A 21292-nucleotide genomic window follows, 5' to 3' on the forward strand; every position below is an offset into this window, starting at 1 on the left:
CCCTGATGTTACTAATATGTAATGATACGTTTGAGTAATATTCATAAATTCATCAAACATTAAGTCCATCAGATTATTCATATAATAAAGTGGAAATTAAATTTAAAAAATTTAAATTATCTTTTATGTTTGTTTTTAATTTCAGCTGTACCAACAGGGACGCTTATGTCAACTGGGCAGTGAATTTTGTGAATTGGAAGTTTTTGCTAAAGTATTGAGAGCTTTGGATAAAAGGTAAATTCATTTTGAATTAATTGTGGTAAACTGTACATAATCTACATGCTTTACTATTGTGACCTTTAAATGTACAATTCAGTAGCACTAAGTCCATTCATACTGTTTTGATCAAGTGAGAGAGACTGAATTCATTTTCCCCATTGTGGCTATTATGTAGTAGGAGTTAATATGTGGGTGTAGGTGACATGGCCTTTGTTTGCTGTTGTCTTTGGCATTCTTCCCTAAATTTGCTCTAAATACCATTTCTTTTTCCTAACCTACGTTTCTAGGAAAATAAAAATACAGTTTTACAAAATACTGCTAATCTCTAATATGAATATTGCCAAGTTGTTTCATTTGTTCAACAAATTAACCAAGTATATATTTTTTAGAATGCATAGTATATGTCAAATATTGTTATAGATTCTGAGGTTACAGTGGTGAATAAGTTCTACAGTGTCTCTTCTTCATGAAGTTTGTATTTTAGAAAGGGGTGATAAAATAATCAAGTAAGTAATTAATGTGATACCACCGTTCAGGGATACTTTTGGAATGTTGGCCTGTGTACTAAGCCTAGAGAAACTTCTTGGTTCATTGACTAATTTAAATTAATCTGTAAAAAAATAATAGATGAGAACTTCATTTTGGTAAAATAAGCCTGTAGAAAAGCTTTTTTAAAAGAACGTTCTTTAAGAAAAAGTTAGCTTTCTGGGATTTGAATTTCTCTATTTAGTTCTAAAGATGGCCGTTATAAAGATTTAGTGGCATACCTCTCTTTCATCTCTCAGGTTATCTTTCACCAGGTCCAAATCCCTTGGTAAGTGTTTAATACATTTGTGAAACTAAAAGCATGTAGTTTGACTTCCCCCCTTGTCCAGAGCAGGGACTTCATTATTTACAATTCTGTTTAAAACAATTTTCGTATTGAGATAGTTCACATACCATAAAATTCACCATTTTAAATTGTCCAGTTCAGTACAAGTTTTTAGTGTATTCATAGGGTTTTGCAACTATTACTGTCTAATTCTAGAAAATTTTCATCACTCCAGAAAGAAACCTTGTCCCCATTAACAGTCACTCCCCATTTTCTCCTACCCCTAGTCCCTGGCCTGCCATTAATCTGCTTTCTGTCTCTGGGTTTACCTGTTATAGACATTTCATATAAATTGAATCAGAGAGTAGATGGTCTTTTGTGACTGGATTTTACTTATAGTGTTTTTGAAGTTCATTCATGTTGTTTTTTATATCAGTACTTATTTTCTTTTTATGGCTAAATAATTTTCCGTTTTATGGATATACTATGTTTTGTTTCGCTAGTCATCTGTTGATGAGCATTTGAGTTGTTTCTGCCTTTTGGCTATTATAAATAATGCTGCTATGAACACTTACGAGCAAGATTTTGTGTGGACATATGTTTTCAGTTATCTTGTGTGTATACATACATATATATAACTAGGGTAACCCTAGGTTTAACTTTTTGAGTAGCCCCTAAATTGTTTTCCATAGCAGCTGCACCATTTTACATCCCTATTACCAGTCTTTGAGGGTTTCAACTTTTTCATATCCTTGCCTTAACTTTTTTTTTTTTAAAAAGTATTATTATAACACATCCTGGACAGTGTGAAGTGGTATCTCATTGTGAGTGTGATTTGCATTTCCCTAATGACTAATGATGTTAAAGCATCTTTTCTTTTGCTTATTGGCCATTTGTATGTTTTCTTTGGAGAAATCTCTATTCAAATACATTGCCCATTTTTTAATTGGGTCATTGTTGAATTACATAACAATTTGGTTTTTAAAATTCATGTTAAAAGTTCATTTAATCCTTCATTGTCATCAATTTAACATACAGGATCAGTCAGTGACCCACTAAGTAAAAGCTATTAGGCTAAATTGTATATTACGGCCGCATAACTCATAAGGCAGAAAGCTTTTTATCTTATTCCATCTTTTTATTTCTAAAAAGCAAGTTAGTGCTTTCTAAAAGGACAAAATGTGTTACTTTCATAAAAACAAAAATGACTTTTTCCTTCTCTTTCAGACATTTGCTTCATCATTGTTTCCAGGCTTTGATGGATCATGGTGTGAAAGTTGCTTCAGTCTTGGCCTACTCATTCAGTAGACGGTGCTCATATATAGCAGAATCAGATGCTGCAGTGAAGGAAAAAGCCATTCAGGTTGGCTTTGTTTTAGGTAAGTAATGATAAAACAGGGGTGTGTTTTGTCCTGTGACATGACTCAGAATTAAACCTGCCAGCATTAAAGGATTCTCCCAGGACATCCCTAAAGTCAACATAAGGAAGTTATGAGAAAAACACCAGAGGAACTAGGTGTGATACATTGAACATTAACTTTGTGTCAGGCATTATGCTATGCATATAAATGCTGTTTTTCTAAAAAAAATCCTCATGACATTCCAATGATGTGATGGTATTAACAGCATTTTACAAATGAGGAAACAGACTCGGAAAGTTGAGTAACCTGCTCAAGTCACATCGTGGTGGAGCTATGTTTAGAATCCCATGGCTTTATGATTCCAGAACCAAAACTACCATATCATCCTGCTGCCAACCTCTTCAGCTTGCTCTATACTGTGACATGGGACTTAATCCTTTTGAGACCTCAGTTTTCCCATCTCTAAAATGAGGGTAATTCTGCATTTCCTTATGGGCATATTATGAGAATCCTGAAAGTATAAATGGAAAAGGATTCTGAAAAGGTTTTGTGTGCTGTGCCTATAAAAAAAATATTGTTTAATGTTTGCATAACATTTTAGCATGGTTTTTACAAATCTACATAGATAAGTATGTTTTAGGCAATTATTTATTAAAGTTATTGCTACCTTTCTTTTTACTTTGTTTTTAGAAAAATTTTTATTTTGAAATGATTGTAGATTCACAAACAATATCAAAACCAGAAAGTTGATACTGGTTTAGTGCTGTTACCTACACTACAGACCTTATCTCACTTTTCATTGGTTTTACGTATACTCATTCGTGTGTGTATGTAACTTTTTTTTTAAATTTATATGTAGTTGATACATACTACCATGTTGGTTTCGGGTGTACTGCATAGTGTTGGAATTTGCATACATTATGGAATGATTGCCACAAATATATTCCCCATTACACAGTTATAACAATGTTATTGACCATGGTCCTTATACTGTATATTACATTCCTGTGGCTTATTTTTTTCTAACTGGAAGTTCATACCTCTTAATCCGTTTCACCTATTTCACCCCACACCCCACCTTCTTTCTCTGGCAACCACCTGTTTGTTCTCTGTGTCTGTGAGTGTTTTCATTATGTTTTGTTTGTTTGTTTGTTTTTAGGTTCCACATATAAGTGCCATCATATGGTGTTTGTGCTTTCTCTGTCTGATTTATTTCACTTAATATGATACCCCCTAGATCCATCTGTGTTGTCACAAGTGACAAAATTTAAAATTTTTTATGGCTAGGTAATACTCCACTGTGTATGTGTATAAATATGTCGTATAAATATGTCTTACACCTTCTTTATCCATTCATTCATCTATCAGTGGACATTTAGATTGCTTCCATATCTTGGCTACTATAAACAATGCTGCAGTGAACATTGGGGTGCATGTATCTTTTTGAAGTAATGTTTTTGCTTTTTCCTGGTAAATACCCAGAAGTGAAGTTGCTGGATCATGTAGCAGTTCTATTTTTAATTTTTTGAGCAACCTCCATACTGTTTTCCATAGTGGCTGCACCAGTTTACAATCCCACCAACAGTACATGAGGGTTCCCTTTTCTCCACATCTTCACCAACACTTACTGTTTTTGGTGATAGCTGTCCTGACAGGCATGTGGTGGTATCTTATTATGGTTTTGATTTGCATTTCCCTAATAATTAATGATGTTGAGCATCTTTTCATGTATATGTTGGCCATCTGTGTGTCTCTTTTTGGAAAAATATCTATTCAGAGCCTCTGCCTATTTTTTAATTGGGTTCTTTGTTTTTTTTTATGTTGGTGTATGTGCTTTTCTGTGCAGTTGATTCCATGATTTCTGTGCAGTCATTCCATTGGTGGCATATAACCACTAATACCATCAGGATACAGGACTGTTCCATTATCAAAGACTACCTTCCATTTTCAACTTCTCACATTAATGTGTGCATGTTTTCTCCCTCTCTCTCTTTGGTATGTACCACATGTACTTTCTTTGCCAACAAGTTTCTTGATCATTTTCTTCAGTGTTAGAAAAAGTTTTTGTGGTAGTCATAGAGAGTTTGCTGGAGGAACTTAAGAATATTCCTTTCTGGAAAGAACCCTCAGCATTTATCTTTTGATAGTCCCATGGAATATAAATTGCAGCAAAGAATTGTGACTAAAGAATGTCTCTTAACAATGGAATGTTTATGATCTTGATAAGTGTTAATATTGACATCCATTTAATCCTGGATGGTCATGTAAAAATCTACGTGGGAGTTATTTAGTATCAAGGAAGATAAAAAGCAAGAAGGCTAGTGTTCATTGAGATCCTCTGTTACTGCTACACTCAAACCAATCTGGCCATTGTAATGAACTAGACTGAAGAAATATCTTGGAGATAGAACCAAATCCTAACAGACTCAGTTGTATTATCAGTCTTGATCCTAGAATTACTGAAACAGTGAAGAAACTTCATACTGCAAGTACATACTGCAGAAACTTAAAAAAAAAATGACATCTTTATTGAGATGTAATTCATATACCACACAATTCAAAGGTTTTTTTCACAATTCACAGAGTTGTGAAAACATCATTACAGTAAGTTTTAGGACATTGTCATCACCCTGAAAAGAACCCATACCCGTTAGCAGTGACTCTTCATTTCTTTCTAACCCCTCCAGCCCTAGGCAGCCATCAGTCTGCTTTCTGTCTCTGTAGATTTACCTATCCTGAATATTTTATATAAACGGATTCATAAAATACATGATCTTTGTAATTGGCTTATTTTATTTAACATAATGTTTTCGAGATCCAAGTTCCATCCATGTTGTAGGGGTAGAATTTAATTATAGAGTTTTTACCCAGGTATTAGAGAACTGAAGAGACAAAAAGGCAGCACTAGGGTATTATACATAGCACCTGCAAGAATCAGCTGCCACACCTAGGGCTTGAGATACCAAGGGATGGGGTTGGAATGATTAAAATTTAGAAGCTTGAGGAGGTGTCTCACAGAGCTGGGATGCTGCTCAGCTGGTACAGTGCCTCAGAGTTCTGAGAAGGGGCCTGTGGGTCTAGACTCTTGACCTCTGGGAGGGGTACCTGACTGGCTGGTGCTAGTGTCTCTGAGAGGGTGCTGTGAATCTGGTTCTGTAGGTGTTGGAAAACTGCCGCTGGAATTGGCTTAATGCCAGAGTAAAGAAGCATTACCCTGGGGCAGTGCTCTCCGCAGGGGCCTTTCTGGCAGAAACCGGAAGGTATGAGGGAGCGTCCCTTACTCCTCCAGTCTTACAGCCTTTCTCTCTCTCCCCTTCCTTCGGTGGAGATTACCAGGGAGCCGGAGACTACCAGGGAGCCCGCTGGCAAAGGAGAAATGTGGTTTGGAGAGTCCTAGCCCAGCGTCGTAGAACAGTCTAGAAGGGTTGGTTTGAAGCTGAGAGACGGTAGCCTAACAGCTCACACAGTATGCGGAGATGATGAGTAGGAGGTTGCTTAGTATGAACAGTATCATCTCATTATTCCAGTCACTGGGTGAGGGCCCCGAAATAACAAATGCCAGATTTGGGAGGGAAAAAAAGTGTTCTGAAGCACACCTCTCTCCAGTTAAAATGTTCCTTTCATTTTACATACAGCTTTTTGAAGCGGGAGGTAGATGATTAGGTTTATTTATTTAATTTTTTTAAAGGGAGGCACTGGGGATGGAACCCAGGACCTTGTGCATGCTAAGCACGCACTCTACCACTGAGCTGTACCCTCCCCCTGATTATATATAGCTTTGATTAAATGTAAAAACAAGTCTGAGCAAACTGTATTTTCCTGACTTGGATACTGTTGACACTGTAGACTACTTGACACTATCAAAAAATGTATTAAACTGTTAGGGTCAAGAGCCTCAAAAACAAATGGACAGTATTCTAAGGAAATAATATCCAGATGCCCAGTGCATTAGGACTGTTGCAGGACAGCAGTTTTTTGTTTAAAAAAATGAGATGAGCAAGCACTACTGTGTCTTTCACCTGTGTATCCTCTAAGACGTGTTGTTATGCTAAGATGATTAAGTTTATTCAGATGTCTTTATCTTCTTTGGGATTGGTTATGTTTATGCTGCATGATGAAAATATTAGAATCACTAAAACATAGTGGCTAATTATCTGGAAAATGTCAGTTCTTTGGACATGGAGTATTATTAGAGGGTTAAAACTCTTGACTTCTTATTCAGAGGCTCAACTTTGATCTAATTTTTCTAGTTTGAAGGTTTTTTTAAAATTTTAGTATCTTTGTTTTAGACTAAACACTGGATTTTAATATTACAGGTTTTTTTTTTCATTTTAGATAATATTCATTGTAAGCGTGTCATTTTAGCTTTCAAGTGATTTACTAAATTAACATTTTTGGTTTTTCTTGTCCTTTAGGTGGCTTTCTTTCCGATGCAGGCTGGTACAGTGACGCTGAGAAAGTTTTTCTGTCTTGCCTTCAGTTGTGTACTCTACACGATGAGATGCTTCATTGGTTTCGTGCAGTAGAATGTTGTGTAAGGTAAGTTGAGACAGATCCTATATTCATGTATATCCTATACATGCTTTAATGATATTAGTGCCTTTTATAGTTTTAGCTCTTCTCAGCATACTTTAGCATTTGAATAAACCTCTGAGGTGACATTCATATGTCTGTTTCACTAGTCTGGCCTCCTTTCATTACCAAAATAGAGTGATCTTGCTGTAGACTTTTAGCTTATATTTGAGTGTTGTGAATCAGACTGTGTATTTTATATGTCTTTTTGCTTTGTTATAGAGCTTGTTCATTCATTCAACAAATACTTATTAAATGCCTAGTATGTACCAGGAACTGTACTGGGCACTGGATGCTAAGACACTTTTTTTTTTGGAGGTTTTTTTTTTTTTTTTTTTTTCTAACCCCTGTTTACATTTCAAGAATTGTACGTAACCCAATATTTTACTTATAAATAACTTTTCTTTAAAAATACATTTTTAAACAGAGGTACCTAAAGAAAAGGCAAGCTAATCTAGAAGTAAGTCTTTGCTTTTAATGTCTTTATTTTTTTGCACATGTAACATTTAATTTTAACTCTTTTTACATAGGTTTTCTCTCTATCCCCCCGCTTCATTTGACATTTCTTAAAAAGAATTTCTTTATAAAACTAAAAGAAGATAAAAATAAATTTAAAAAAAAAATCTTTGTCCTAAGTTAACTAGTCTGATCAGTTTACTGAATTAATAGTCTTCCATTTGTATTGAGTAAGGGGTCATATTTCCTTTCTGTCTTAGAGATGAGTTAATTAAATCTGAACCTCTTCAGATCTAGAATACAGATTCTTCTATGTAAAACCATTGTTGATTTAAACTAAAATTGACTAAAGCTCTCTCTGCTCAGTCTTTTGAGGTTATCATTACCCTATTTTATACAGGGCTTAACCTGTGTTAGACAGATTTTCAAATCCTGAAGTTAATTTTATAATGTGGAAACTTTATTATAAGTAATATCTTAGAAGCTTATGGTAATTTCCCATAGATATTTTATGATAAATTATTAGTAATACTCGTGTATAGAAACTATAAATGGATTGGTGTCTGGGCCTATAATTTGTAGTGCTGAAAAAAATAATCTGTGTCATCTTTCCTCCCCTTGTCCTACCCCTGTAGGAATAGGAGACTAGACTATCCATACGGGATTTTAGAGGCTAGTTAAATGTTTCTTTGTATGTGAATTAGTTAATTTGGAATAGAAAAGCCATTTTGTATGATTTCATTGTAGATTCCTCTTTTATAGCAGTCTTTGATCAAAAGGTAAAAATTTTTTCTTTTGAATGTGCTTGACTTTTTTTAAGTTCTTATTTTTATTTTTAAAAATTTTTATTGAAATACAGTTGATTTACAACATTTTGTTAGTTTCAGGGGTACAGCAAAGTGATTCAGTCATATACATATACATATATATATTCCTTTTCAGATTCTTTTCCATTATAGGTTATTACAAGATATTGAATATAGTTCCCTGTGCTATACAGTAGGTCCTTATTGTTTATCTGTATGTGCTTGCTTTTTATGCACAGAATGAGAAGGTTTATTTCATCCAGATAAATGCTTCTCCTGTCTGTCTGATTTTAAGGCTCTGATATTAATTTTGCTTTAATGTAACCAAATGATTTAGTTTCCTCACAGGACCATGGCTCCCCCCTCTTTCCTATTTTTGTCATCTTTAGCACGTAGATCACATCGTTTGCAACTGTTAACAAGGAAGGAGAGGGGCAAAAGGCTCATACCACCTGTGTCAGCTTCCCCTCCCAGTCAGAAAAAAGAGCTTTCGCAGAAGCCTAGCCCTGTCTCTTTGATTACCTCTCCTTGAAACTAGGAAACTGGGACACATTCTGCACATCCTCCAATGGTGTAAAGTGGTCTGGGGAGCAAAACAGTTTTAATCGTTCATTTTGCTGCCCCAGATGAACTCATGGGTCTACATTAAGGAAGCAGGAGAAGAGAATATTGGATAGGTAACTGTCAATACCATGACTGTTCTAGCTGCCTTCAGAACAGGCACGTATGAATAGAAAGATATCCGCACCAGGAACAAAACTGTTTATAATATGGGCTTACTGCCTAGACATTTTGTTCTTAACAATTTGAAATTTCAAAATAAGATTTGCTTTGATACAGCTGTGCTTGTCAAATTCTTGGTCATTACGGGCTTATTTAATATAATTTGTAGTATTGTATTAGTATTCCTTGAAAACGAGTAAATTTTTCTTACTTAGTTTTTAATTGAATTGGAAAAGGATTGTTTTACACAACAGATACTAATAAAATCCTTTGGCCAATCACAAGAGCTTTGAGCTCAGTGTAAGAGTGTATTTTTAAATTTAATAGCACAAAACCAGCTTCTAATCTGGGGCTGGCATGGAAGCAGTATAGAGCAAATGTCAGAGAGTCCTCTTTTTAACCTGGTACCATTTATCAGTCCTTGTTGTATTTCTTGAAAACTTTGCCTAGTTCCCTTTACTTGTTCTTTATTTAATAGCTTTTTTTTTTTCTGCTTCTGCACATGCCTGTTGCCAAACAAATTTAAAACATGCAGAAAACTGTGAAGAAGAAAATAAATATTATCTGTAACCCGCTGCCCAGAAATAACCACAATTATTATATTGGCGTACTTTAGGGATTTTAAATGACAAAAGGAATTTCCTGAACTATTTGGGGAAAAGACTTGAATCTAGATTGAAACAGAACGCTGGGTCATAGGCAGGTGAGTTTTCTGAAATCCAAAAATAAACAGAAATTAGAAGCTAGGAGACAAAGGCAGTGTCTCAATTACTGAGAAAATACTACACTTCACCAACTTTTACAATAAAATTTAAAATTTTCAAATATATAGAAGCCAAATATGTCTCCATGTACTTTATCTGAGGAAAATAGTCAAGGAATTTCTCTAACCAAATAATAGTTCAATAATAAGAAATCTCAAGGTAGGGGAAGATGGTGTTAGTGGTCAGCAGTGAATATTGTAACATATGGAATAGAAAGAGAATGAGGAACAAATTAAATTTGTAGTATGTCTTAAGTAAGGTTTTTTTTTCAAACTGGAAATGAAAGGGAAATTTTAGAAATCACATAAAGCAGAAATTCTCAGTTACCATATACTATTAAATATAAGAATACCCCTCCCCCCAAATTATCCTTCAGTAAAGAGAGTTACCTTACAAAGTCCCTCATGTTATGTGATGTTATTTCAGGTTTATTATTTGAACAACAAAGTACTATTTGGAAAGAAATGTTAGCCTGAAAACTCAGCCAGTGCCAATATCAGGAAGCTATAGAGGTAGAATTTTCTTTTTAAGGAAGTAATGGAACTTAACACATTTAGAATTATTTTGGAGGTCATAACCTTATAGCTGTGTTAGGTGTCTTTATTAACTGGCTTTCTTAATATTACTTTGAAATATGGTGCATTAGCTGGTTTGGTTGTGGAGATTATGGATGTCTGCTTGTCTTGGGTAGAATGAGAAAACCCAACAGTCTTAATGCTTTGCAAATGATTGCTAGTACCTTTGTATAAAATTTCTAGTGACATCATACCAGACTCAAAAGTGCTGGTTTTCAAACAAGTGAAGCTGTTTTACTCTGAAAAACTGTTAAATGACTCAAACATTTGGTGATGATGAAGATAAATGTTTTAAGATGCATATGAATAGTTTAAATAACATTTCATAAATTGCAAGGAGGAAAAGTAATTTTTGAAAATTTAACTTAGATTTTAATATGTATTTATAACATAACATAAAGATGATTTAAATAATGTAAGTTTTAAAATGTTATCATATGTATCCCTAAAACTTGATATATTCAAGTTGGCGAAAAAACCTTTTTGGTTGGAAAATGGAGGCTCATGTTATTATATTCAGATGGCTTTATAGTCAGTATATATGATAGCCTATTTAAAAATGCACATTTGGGGAAAGTAGTATAAGAAAGCAGTAGGAAGATCTCATCTTGGTGAGTGAAGTATGAATAGCTATCATTATTTAATATTCAAACATTGTCAGTGCTAGGAGGGGTATGTAGTAAACTGATAAATGGGAAAATATGATAGACATTCCAAATTAGAATAGTGGAAGTAGGAGTAAGAATGATTGGAAACTTGTCCAAGCTAGATATAAGCAAGTAGAATAGAGGAAATAACTTAAGTATGATAAATGAAAAATATGAAGCAATTAAAAACAAATATAACTGTCATCACAATAAATGTAAATGGGCTCAGCTTCTCTGTCTGGAGATAGCAATTTCCAAGAGGGTTGAAAAATGAAACCTTACTATATATTTTAAAAGAAAATACCCTAAATAACAATAATAAAAGCAAATTGACACAACATTGTAAACTGACTATACTTCAGTTAAAAAAAAAAAAAAGCCAAAGCAGAATTCAGGATAAAAACCGTTAGTTGGTACAAAAGGGATATTGATAATAAAACATCCAGTTCACAAAAAGATCATAAACCCATGTATAGCAGACAAGATTGCAGCCCTCTACATAGGCAGTGCTCCCTAAAAATACAAAGAATTTGATAAAAAGATAATCAATACCAAGTCCTGAGTACCTCCAGGGTGGCTTAATTCAGAATTCTTAGAGATTTTAAAAGAACTATGCTTTTTTCCATCTTTCTGCTCCTCTATCCTTTGTGTGCTTGTTTTGTCTTTGGCTTGCTCCCGGGTGGTTGTAAGAATGCTACTGTGGTTGTAAGGTATCACACAGAGGTTCTGCATTGTCCAGCAGAAGAAAGACTCCTTTCCCAAGCACTGTTTTACCTCTGATGAGAAGGAACCTTTTTCATAAACCACCCAGCTGACTTATCCTTGAGTCTCTTTAGCCAGAGCTAGGTCATTTGGTGACCTTTGAAATCAGTCACTGGCAATCTGAATGACTTAAACTCATTATGATTCACTTAAACTAATCATGATTTACTCATGAATCCTGTGAGAAAGGGGTCAGTGCGTAAACAAAATCAGGGTTCTGCCAACAAGCATGATATGGGGAAAATGACTGTTGGTTGGGGAGCCAACAGTATCTGCTACATATGCTCACAGTGCTTTATGCCCTCACTTAAAATTAAAACCATACCAGACTGACAGAAAAAAAAGAGAAGACGAGAATAAAATCAGAAATGAGTTGGGATGTTACTACTGACCTTCCAGAAGTAGAATCATAAGAGAACCCTGTGAGTAGTTGTATGCCAACACATTAGATAATGTAGATAAAATGGACAAATTCTTAGAAATGTACAAGCTACCTAAACTGGCCTAAGAAAATAGAGTATGTCAACAAACCTGTGACAAATAAAGAGATTAAATCAGTAATCAAAAACCTTCCATAAAAGAAAAGTCCAGGACTGGAACACTTCAGTAGTGAATTCTACCAAACATTAAAAGAAGAATTATAAACTGACTATAACTCAATAAAAAAAAGAAAAGAAAAAGAATAACATCAGTTCTTCTCAAAGTCTTCCAAAAAGTCAAGAAGAAGGAACACTTCCTAAATTACTCTGTGAGGCCAGCGTTACCCTATATCAAAATCAGAAAAAAAGACATCATAAGAAAAGAAAATTACAGACTGATGTCTCCTATGAATATAAATACAGAAATTCTCAAAAAAAAAATACTAACAAGTCAAATCTAATAGAATATAAAAGGATTATACACCGTTAGTAAGTGGGATTTATCCCAGGAACACAAAGTTCATTTAACATAAGAAAATCATTGAATGCAACACGTCACATTAATAGAATGAAGGGGTGAGATCATGATCATCTCAACTGACACAAAAGACATTTGACAAAATCCAACACCCTTTCATAATAGAAACATTCAGAAAACTAGGTAGGAAAGAGAACTTCCTCAATATGATAAAGAGCATTTATGAAGAACCCACAGCTAACATCATCTTCAAATCTTTCCTTAGGCTCAAATCCTAGGATCGAGAACAAGACAAGGATTCCTGCTTTCACTACTCCTGTTTGACATTGTCCTGAAAGTTCTAGCCAAAGCAGTTCTAAATAAGTAAATAAATATTAAATGCATTCATATTGGAAAGAAAAAAGTAAAACCATTTTAGTTTACAGGTGAATTGGAATTCATCAAAATTAAAACCTTTGTACATCAAAGGACGTTATCAAAAAAGTGTTAAGACAGCGTATAGAAAGGAGAAAATATTTGTAAGTCACTTACCAAATAAGGGTCTGGTATCCAGAATATATCAAATACTACAATTTGACAACAGGCAACCCAACTAAAAATGAGTAAAGGACTTGAATAGACATTTGTCCAGAGAAGATATATAAAAGACTAATAATAATAATAAGCACATGAAAAGGTGCTAGCATTACTTGTCATTAGGGAAATGCAAATTAGAAACAATGAGATATCACTTCACATCTACCAGGATGGCTGTAATTTTTAAAAAAGAAAGAAACAAAATAAATGTTAGTAAGAATGTGGAGAAATTGGAATTCTCATGCATTGCTAATGGGAATGTAAAATGCAGCTGGAATGGAATACAGTTTGGTGGTTCCTTAAAAAGCCGAGCAAAAAACTTACCGTATGACCCAGCAGCTTCACTCCTATAGATAGATACAGGTAGATAAGATAGATAGATAAAAGAAGTGAAAACAGGGAGTTACCTGTATGCTAAATACATACTACATTTTACACGATCTGTCATTGGTTGAATCCACGGATGCAGGACCATGGATACAAAGAGCTGACACTAAAGTTATATATGGATTTTTTTTTTAGTGCACCAAAGGGTCAGCCTCACAACCCCTATGTTCTTCAGGGATCAACTGTACATTCAGTGGGATATTATTCAAACAGTTTTGATATGTGGTACAACATAGGTGAACTTTGAAAATGATATCCTAAGTGAAATAAGACAGATACAAAAGGACAGATACTGTATGATTCCATTTATATGAAATCTCTAGAATAGGCAAATTTGTAGAGATAAAAGTAGATTAAAGGTTACCAGGAACTGAGAGTGGGGGTGTAAGGGAAGGATGAGAAGCCATTGCTTATTACAGTGTCTGAGGTGATGAAAAAATTACAGAAATGGATGGTGATGATGGTTGTACAACATGGTAAATATAATTAATGCCAATGAAATGCACACCTAAAAATGGTTAATATGGTAGATTTCATACTGTTACTCCACAATTTTTAAAAAATGTATATCTTTATATATAGGACTTTTTTTTCTTTAATTTTATTATCTAACCCTCCCCTTTGGAATCTATCATTTATTTTTAAAATACTTAAGTAGTTATAAAAATATACTTGTATAAGCAGGAGAGAGCTTTTTTTCCTTCAGGTTCACTTTAACATTTATTTTTGTTACGTATCTGATGAGGATCTGACTAGCTATCCTGCTGAATCCTACGGTAAATATATTTACAAACTAAAGACCTCTAGATTTGTATATTTTCCATTTCATAAACAATGAGTTTAACCAGTTAAATAGTAATTGCTTTTGATAATAGCAATTGATCAAGTAGGTGTGATTTTCTGTTGTCATAAAAATAAAATACTACAGGGTGGAGGTATATGGGAAATCACTGTTATCCTCTCAGTTTTGCTGTGAACCTAAAACTTCCCTAAAAAATAAAATCTGTTTTTAAAAAATATTAAAATAAAATACTGTGCTTTGCATGGTACAGCCACACTTGGAGAACCTTGAGAAACCTGCCTTTTCAAATTAGGCTGAGTGTTGAGGCAAAATTAGATCCTCTGTTGAATCGAAAGTTCCTTGGATCCTATATCCTGCTCGTTGTCAGCCCAGATGGACACAAAGACCCTGAAGAGTCTCCATATGTTTAATTTACCCTTTTGTTTTAATAGGTAATGAGCAGGGATTGGAGAAAATAATCAAGCTGTGCTTTCCTGGCATAAAATATTTAGTTTGCTACCCCTATCATATGCCAATTACTAAATAATTTCCAGGAACTTATTTTTAAGGGGAATACCTGTAGTGAAGTAAACTGGGAATGCAGTTCTTAGTATTGTTAAAATGAGAGGTGAACATTGTTCTCTAAATTTACAAGGTATGCCTGGGTTTAACTTTTTCTCGTTCAGCCCTTGGAATAACTATGAAATCTGTATTTCTAATACCAGTCCTTTTTTTCACAAGGGTTTCTTTTTCTGGACTGTTGTAATATCTTCTGTCCTGGTTGCCTTGCTTCTACTCTTGGCTTTATTACAGTGTTCTCCACACTGCAGCCAGAGCAGTCTTTCTAGAATTGCATTGTTCAGTATGATAGCCATTAACCATTTGTGACTATTTGAATTTAAATGAAAGTTAAAAATTAAAAGTCAGTCCTCAGTCACACTAGGCACATTTCAGTTACTCAGTAGCCACTTGTGGCTAGTGGCTACCAAAATGAGCAGTGCAGGTAGAGAACATTTCAGGAAGTTCTATTAGAAAGTGTTGTTTAAAAGCATAAATTAAATAATCTCATTCACTTTCGCAACCAGAATGCCTTAATTAGCCAGTAGGCCCTATAAAAATTTTCCTTATCTCTGCTTTTTCTCTTTACATAATTCTTTATTCATAATACTCCAAACACATCAGCATTTTTTTAAAAGCATTTCCACCCTGGGTTTTATTGAGTAGGTAGTTAAACAAATGTTCTAGAGCTGGTTCACATGGCCTTCTTTCTGTTATTTGATTATGCCACAGTTTTTTTCCTTTTCTCAGGGCCTTTGCACTTGTTATTTCTGTTTGGAACATGCTTCCCCCAAGATCTTCACATGATTGCCTCCTCATCATTTAAAAATATCAACTCGAATGTTACCTTTGCAGGAGATTCTTCCCTGTCTATCCTAAAGCCCCTCCTTTAAGGTTTTGATCATATTACCCTGTTTTTATTATCTTCATAGATTTATCTTTAAATGTCTTAAATTGGTGTGTTTGCCTACCCTAATACACTTTTCCCCACTAGAAGCTTTTTTTCTTCCAGTTTTACTGAGATGTAATTGACATACAGCATTATATAAATTTAAGGAGTACTGCATAATGATCTGACTTAGATATATCATGAAATGATTATCACAGTAAGTTTAGTGCACACTCATCTCAAATAGACAAAAATTTTAACTTTTCTTATTGAGTTATAGTCATTTTACAATGCTGTGTCAAATTCCAGTGTAGAGCACAATTTTTCAGTTATACATGAACATACGTACATTCATTGTTACATTCTCTTTTGCTGTGAGCTCAAATAGACAAAAAATTAAAGAAAATACAAAATATTTTTTCTTGTGATGAAAATTCTTAGGATTTAGTCTTAACAGCTTTCATATATAACATACGGCAGTGTTAATTATGTTGTACATCACATCCCTAGTACTTATTTATCTTGTAACTGGAAATTTGTACATTTTGACTACCTTCATCAAATTACACTTCCTCCTACCTCCCAGCTTTGCTAACCACAAATCTGATCTCATTTTCTATGCATTTGTTTTTGAAGAATAATTGACTTGTAACACTGAGTTCCTGTTGCACAACATAGTGATTCTGTATTTCTATACATTTCAAAATGATCCCCCGATAATCTAGTTATGATGTGTCACCATAGAGGGGTATTGCATATTGACTATATTCCCTTGTACTGTACATTTCATACTTCTGACTCATTTTGCAACTGGAAGTCTGTACCTCTTAATCTCTCTCACCTGTTTCTTTCCTTTTCCTACCTCGTTCCCCTCTTGCAACCCCGGTTGTTCTCTGTATCTGTATCTCTGTTTCTGTTTTGTACGTTTTGTTCATTTGTTTTATTTTTTAGATTCCACCTATTAGTAAAATCATATAGTATTTGTCTTCCTCTGACTTATTTCACTTAGCGTATTACCCTCTAGGTCTATCCATGTTGTCACAAGTGGCAAGGTTTCATTTTTTTTAATGGCTGAGTAATATTCCATCGTTCATACCACATCTTTATCTATTGATGGGCACTTAGGTACTTCCATATCTTGGCTATTGTAAATAATACTGCAGTGAACATAGCAGTGGACATGTCTTTTCTAATCAGTGTCTTTGTTTTCTTTGGATAAATACCCAGGAGTGGAATTGCTGGGTCATAAAGTAGCTCTATTTTTAATATTTTGAGGAATCTCAGTACTGTTTTCCATAGTGGCTGAACCAGTTTACATTCCTACCAGCAGTGCACAAAGGTTCCCTTTTCTCTACTTCCTCACAAACACTTGTTATTTGTTGTCTTTTTGATAATAGCCGTTCTGACAGGTGTGATACCTTATTGTGCTTTTTAAAATATTTTTATTATTGTATTATTTAATTATTTTATTTTGGTGGAGGGGAGGTAATTAGGTTTATTTATTTTTAGGGGAGGTACTGGGGACTGAACCCAGGACTTTGTGCATGCTAAGCATGCACTCTACTGCCTTAGCTGTACCCTCTCCCCTTTACCTCATTGTGGTTTTGATTTGCATTTCTCTAGTGATTGCTCATGTTGAGCATCTTTTCATGTGCCTCTTGGCCATCTGTATATCTTCTTTGGAAGGTGTTTATTCAGATCCTTCAGCCTTTTTTTCAATGGGAATGTTTGTTTTGTTGATGTTGAGTTGTATGGATTCTTTGTATATTTTGAATATCATCCCCCTTATCAGATACATTGTTTGCAAGTGTCTTCTCCCATTCTGTAGGTGGCCTTTTCATTTTGTTGATGGTTTTCCTCACTGTGCAAAGAGTTTGATACAGTCCCACTTGTTTACTTTTGCTTTTGTTTCCCTATGCCTGAGACATATCTCCCCCCAAAATTATTAAGGCTTTTGTCAAAGAGCTTATGTTTTCTTCGAGAAGTTTTATGGTTTCAGGTCTTACACATACGTCTTTAATCCATTTTGAATTTATTTTTGTGTATGGTGTGAGTGAGTAGTTCAGTTTGATTGTTTTGCATGTTGCTGTCTAGTTTTCCCAGCACCATTTATTGAAGAGGCTGTCGTTTCCCCATTGTATGTTCTTGCCTCCATTATTTTTTTTTTTTCAGGCCTGGGGAGAGGGGCATAATTAGGTTTATTTGTTTGTTTGTATGTTTTAACGGAGGTATTGAACCCAGGACTTCATGCATGCTAAGTAATCATGCTCTGCCACTGTCCTATATACCCTCCCCCCTTTGCCTCCATGATTAGAATGAAGCTTCTAATGGTCATGAATTGTGTCTCTCATTTTGCACGTATCCCTTGCACCTAGAAAAGTGACTGACACATAATCAGTCCTCCGTCTGTATTTGACTATGAGAGTCTCTCAGAATTTTATCATCTGAGCTACCATATTTCTTTTTACCATACTCTTTTACTAGATTTCACTGATATTTTCCTATGTATATTTTCCATTGTGACAGAGATAATTGCAGATTACTCGGTTGTTAGATCAGCAGTTTGACTGTCAGGTGACATTGTCTGTTCTGTATTAGTATACTAACTTCAGCATGAAGAGTTGTCTATATAGCAAAACATACATTTTTTCCACTTTTATATTTCTGCTTTAAGTTGAAATTTGTTATTATGAAAGATATGCTTCATTCAGAATTTTTGATTAACCTCAGTACTATACCATTTTATTTGAGGGTTTTACTCTTTCTAAAAGCAACCAACTGTATGGTGACTGTTGGGAGGATGCACACTGGCATTGTTTAATATTTGCCACTTTATTTAATAGTCCTGGTTAATTTAAAGGTATCCTCTTTTCTGACTGTACAAAAGAAATCACAGAAATTAGAAGATTGAATGTTTCTCATCCTAGGTCATTGATCAGTTAATATTTTTGGTATAGATATAAAAAGTAGATTCTAAGTATCTGGGTTTCATTTAATACTCCTGAAGAATGTTTCTCTCTATACTTGGTTTTCTTTTCTTTTCTTTTTTTTCCTTTTTTTTCATACTTGGTTTTCTTTTAAATAATTTTTATACCTTGTTCCCTCTCAGGGCTGAGTATTTTCAGAAAATTGTATCAGCATGGTACATGGACATAGTGTTTTAGCCAGCATTAAAATAGGTGTGTGTGTGTGTGTGTATATATATATATATCCAGTTCTCACACTGTTCTCCTTTCTTGTGTGATCTATGCAGATGTATAGTCCGTTGCAATCTAGACCTCAGTCTACTCTTTTTACTACTCTTACTGCATATCATTAGATTGTCAGCGTGGTTTTACAGATACTTTCTGTAAAGAACTCTGTTTTTTTCCACCATAGGTTACAAAAGAGAGAGCTGACAATACCACTATTTTCAATGAACTTATCTTGCAGGAAAGATAAGCAAAAATAAGCATTTATGAAGCAACATAAAATGAGTGGTAACTGATCAAGGGTTACACAAATATATTAGAAAAAAGAATGGAAAGTAATAGTAGATAATAGTATTTCATGTTAATTTTATTGTCTTCATTGTTTCCTAATTTTTTTTATAGTAAAACTGCATTACTTTGGGATTTGGAACAAAAAGAGTTAAGTATTGTATGTAGCACACAATGAGTACACAAAGGATACAAAATAGAGAAGATAAGGAATCAGAGTTGGATGAGATTAGTCATGGGTAGCTTTCTAGAAAGAGCATACACTTCTTTATGTGCATTAGTCAATCCCAGTTTGAGCCAAACAGTTGTTTCCAGTGCTGCCTCGTTTCTTGCATCCAGTTACTCATATGGGTGCTACATCGTGATCTGCAGGAGGTTACCAGATCTGCCGTGCTGAAAATATCTCAGAAACAGAGGAATATTATTTGTCCTTTTGCAGGTTGCTTCATGTGCGAAATGGAAACTGCAAATATCATTTGGGTGAAGAAACATTTAAGTTAGCTCAGACATATATGGATAAACTCTCAAAACACGGCCAGCAAGCAAACAAAGCTGCACTCTATGGAGAACTGTGTGCACTCCTATTTGCAAAAAGTCACTATGATGAAGTGAGTATTTTGAAGTACATTTCGTTGTGACCAGTAAGTATATATAAAACGGGAGATAAATCATATAATCTCCTATTTGCCTTAATAGATCTCATTTTCACATACTAGGTTTACTTAAAGCAGTACACATTTGTAATGGAATATTTAAAATTAGGCAAATGGAGTATTCTATGAGATGGATTTTAAACATAACATATATGATTTAGGGCCTGTTTTTATTTTTAATTTGACCAAATATATCTCTACCTAAATTATTTTGAGGGCATGCTCTGTTAAATGAACCTTTACTAGATGCTTTTTTATTGGATGTGTAGCTCTGAGTGAACTCTCATAGCTTGAAGGCATTCATTTCAATGGGAACCTAGATTTTATTTATAATTTATTACATTGTTTTGCTTCTGTCTCTGCATTGTGAGAAAGATAGCCTTACTCCTGGCTTTATACTATTAAATTAAGTCTTTGGTGCTAATGAATACTTAGTTGAGAAGTGATCTGTGTATGCTTAACTACTTTACAAGGTTACTTTTGGAAGAATATCATAATTATTTTTTACTGTCAGATAGCTGCCATTTGGCTTTCATATTTTAAAATTATCACATCTCAATTTTTGCCCCATAATATAAATAAATGTGTGTTCCATATATAAAGGAAAATGACCATTAGAAGTGAAACTAGAAAACTCTAGAATAATTGTAAAGTGATATGGTGCAACCCCAGTGCTAGGGTCATCCTGCTGTTAATGCTATCTGAGAAGGCATCATCAAGAAATATAGTTGTTGAATCGTATGGTGAGAGTATGTTTAGCTTTTTAAGAAACTACCAAACTGTCTGTACCAATATGCATTCCCACCAGCAATGAATGACGGCTGGAATGGAAGAGGTGGACGCTTGCAGAAGAAAACACAATGTTTATTTTCTAATATTTTCTTTTCTGTTTTCCTCACATTTTTTGTGATTCTTTCATAATACTGTTTTGTTTCTTTGAAGAAGTACTTACTATCCAAAGTAATTTGCTTTTTTTTTTTTTTTGCATTCCCCCACTGAGCTCTGGGAGAGGAAGGACATTTTATGTTTTGTTCCCCACTAGATCCTTAGAGGCTAGTACATTGTCCGGTTCTTAACCTCTCCATGCCTCATTTTGCTGTGATAATAGTACATATCTCAAAATGGTGTTGTATCAGTTAAATGTATTAGTGCACTCAAACGCTTAAACTGATACCTAGCACAAAATAAGCACTCAACTAAACAAGCAATTAAGATATAAAATAATAAGTGTTACAGTGGGATAAGGAAAGCATAGGAAACCTAGTCTAGGTCTAAAACCTGAAAGACAAGTTGGGTGGTTTAAGGGACTGAAGAAGGAAGGGAATGTATTGTAAGGCAGAGGGCACAATATATGCAGAGGCTTCTGTACGAGAGAG

The 21292-nt window shown here is 34.4% G+C and overlaps 1 protein-coding gene across 1 annotated transcript in view; it reads left to right on the forward strand.

Moving 5' to 3' along the window:
* Positions 1 to 21292, forward strand: part of APPBP2 (amyloid beta precursor protein binding protein 2) — a 51846-nt gene that overhangs the window by 16359 nt on the left and 14195 nt on the right. The window contains exons 2-5 of the mRNA XM_010990461.3: positions 146 to 234; positions 2258 to 2409; positions 6807 to 6930; positions 19703 to 19871. Of these exons, the coding sequence (XP_010988763.1) occupies positions 146 to 234; positions 2258 to 2409; positions 6807 to 6930; positions 19703 to 19871 (534 nt within the window). The remainder of the gene's footprint in view (positions 1 to 145; positions 235 to 2257; positions 2410 to 6806; positions 6931 to 19702; positions 19872 to 21292) is intronic.

Source organism: Camelus dromedarius, chromosome 16 (assembly GCF_036321535.1).
Source record: "Camelus dromedarius isolate mCamDro1 chromosome 16, mCamDro1.pat, whole genome shotgun sequence".
NCBI classification, from domain to species: domain Eukaryota; kingdom Metazoa; phylum Chordata; class Mammalia; order Artiodactyla; family Camelidae; genus Camelus; species Camelus dromedarius.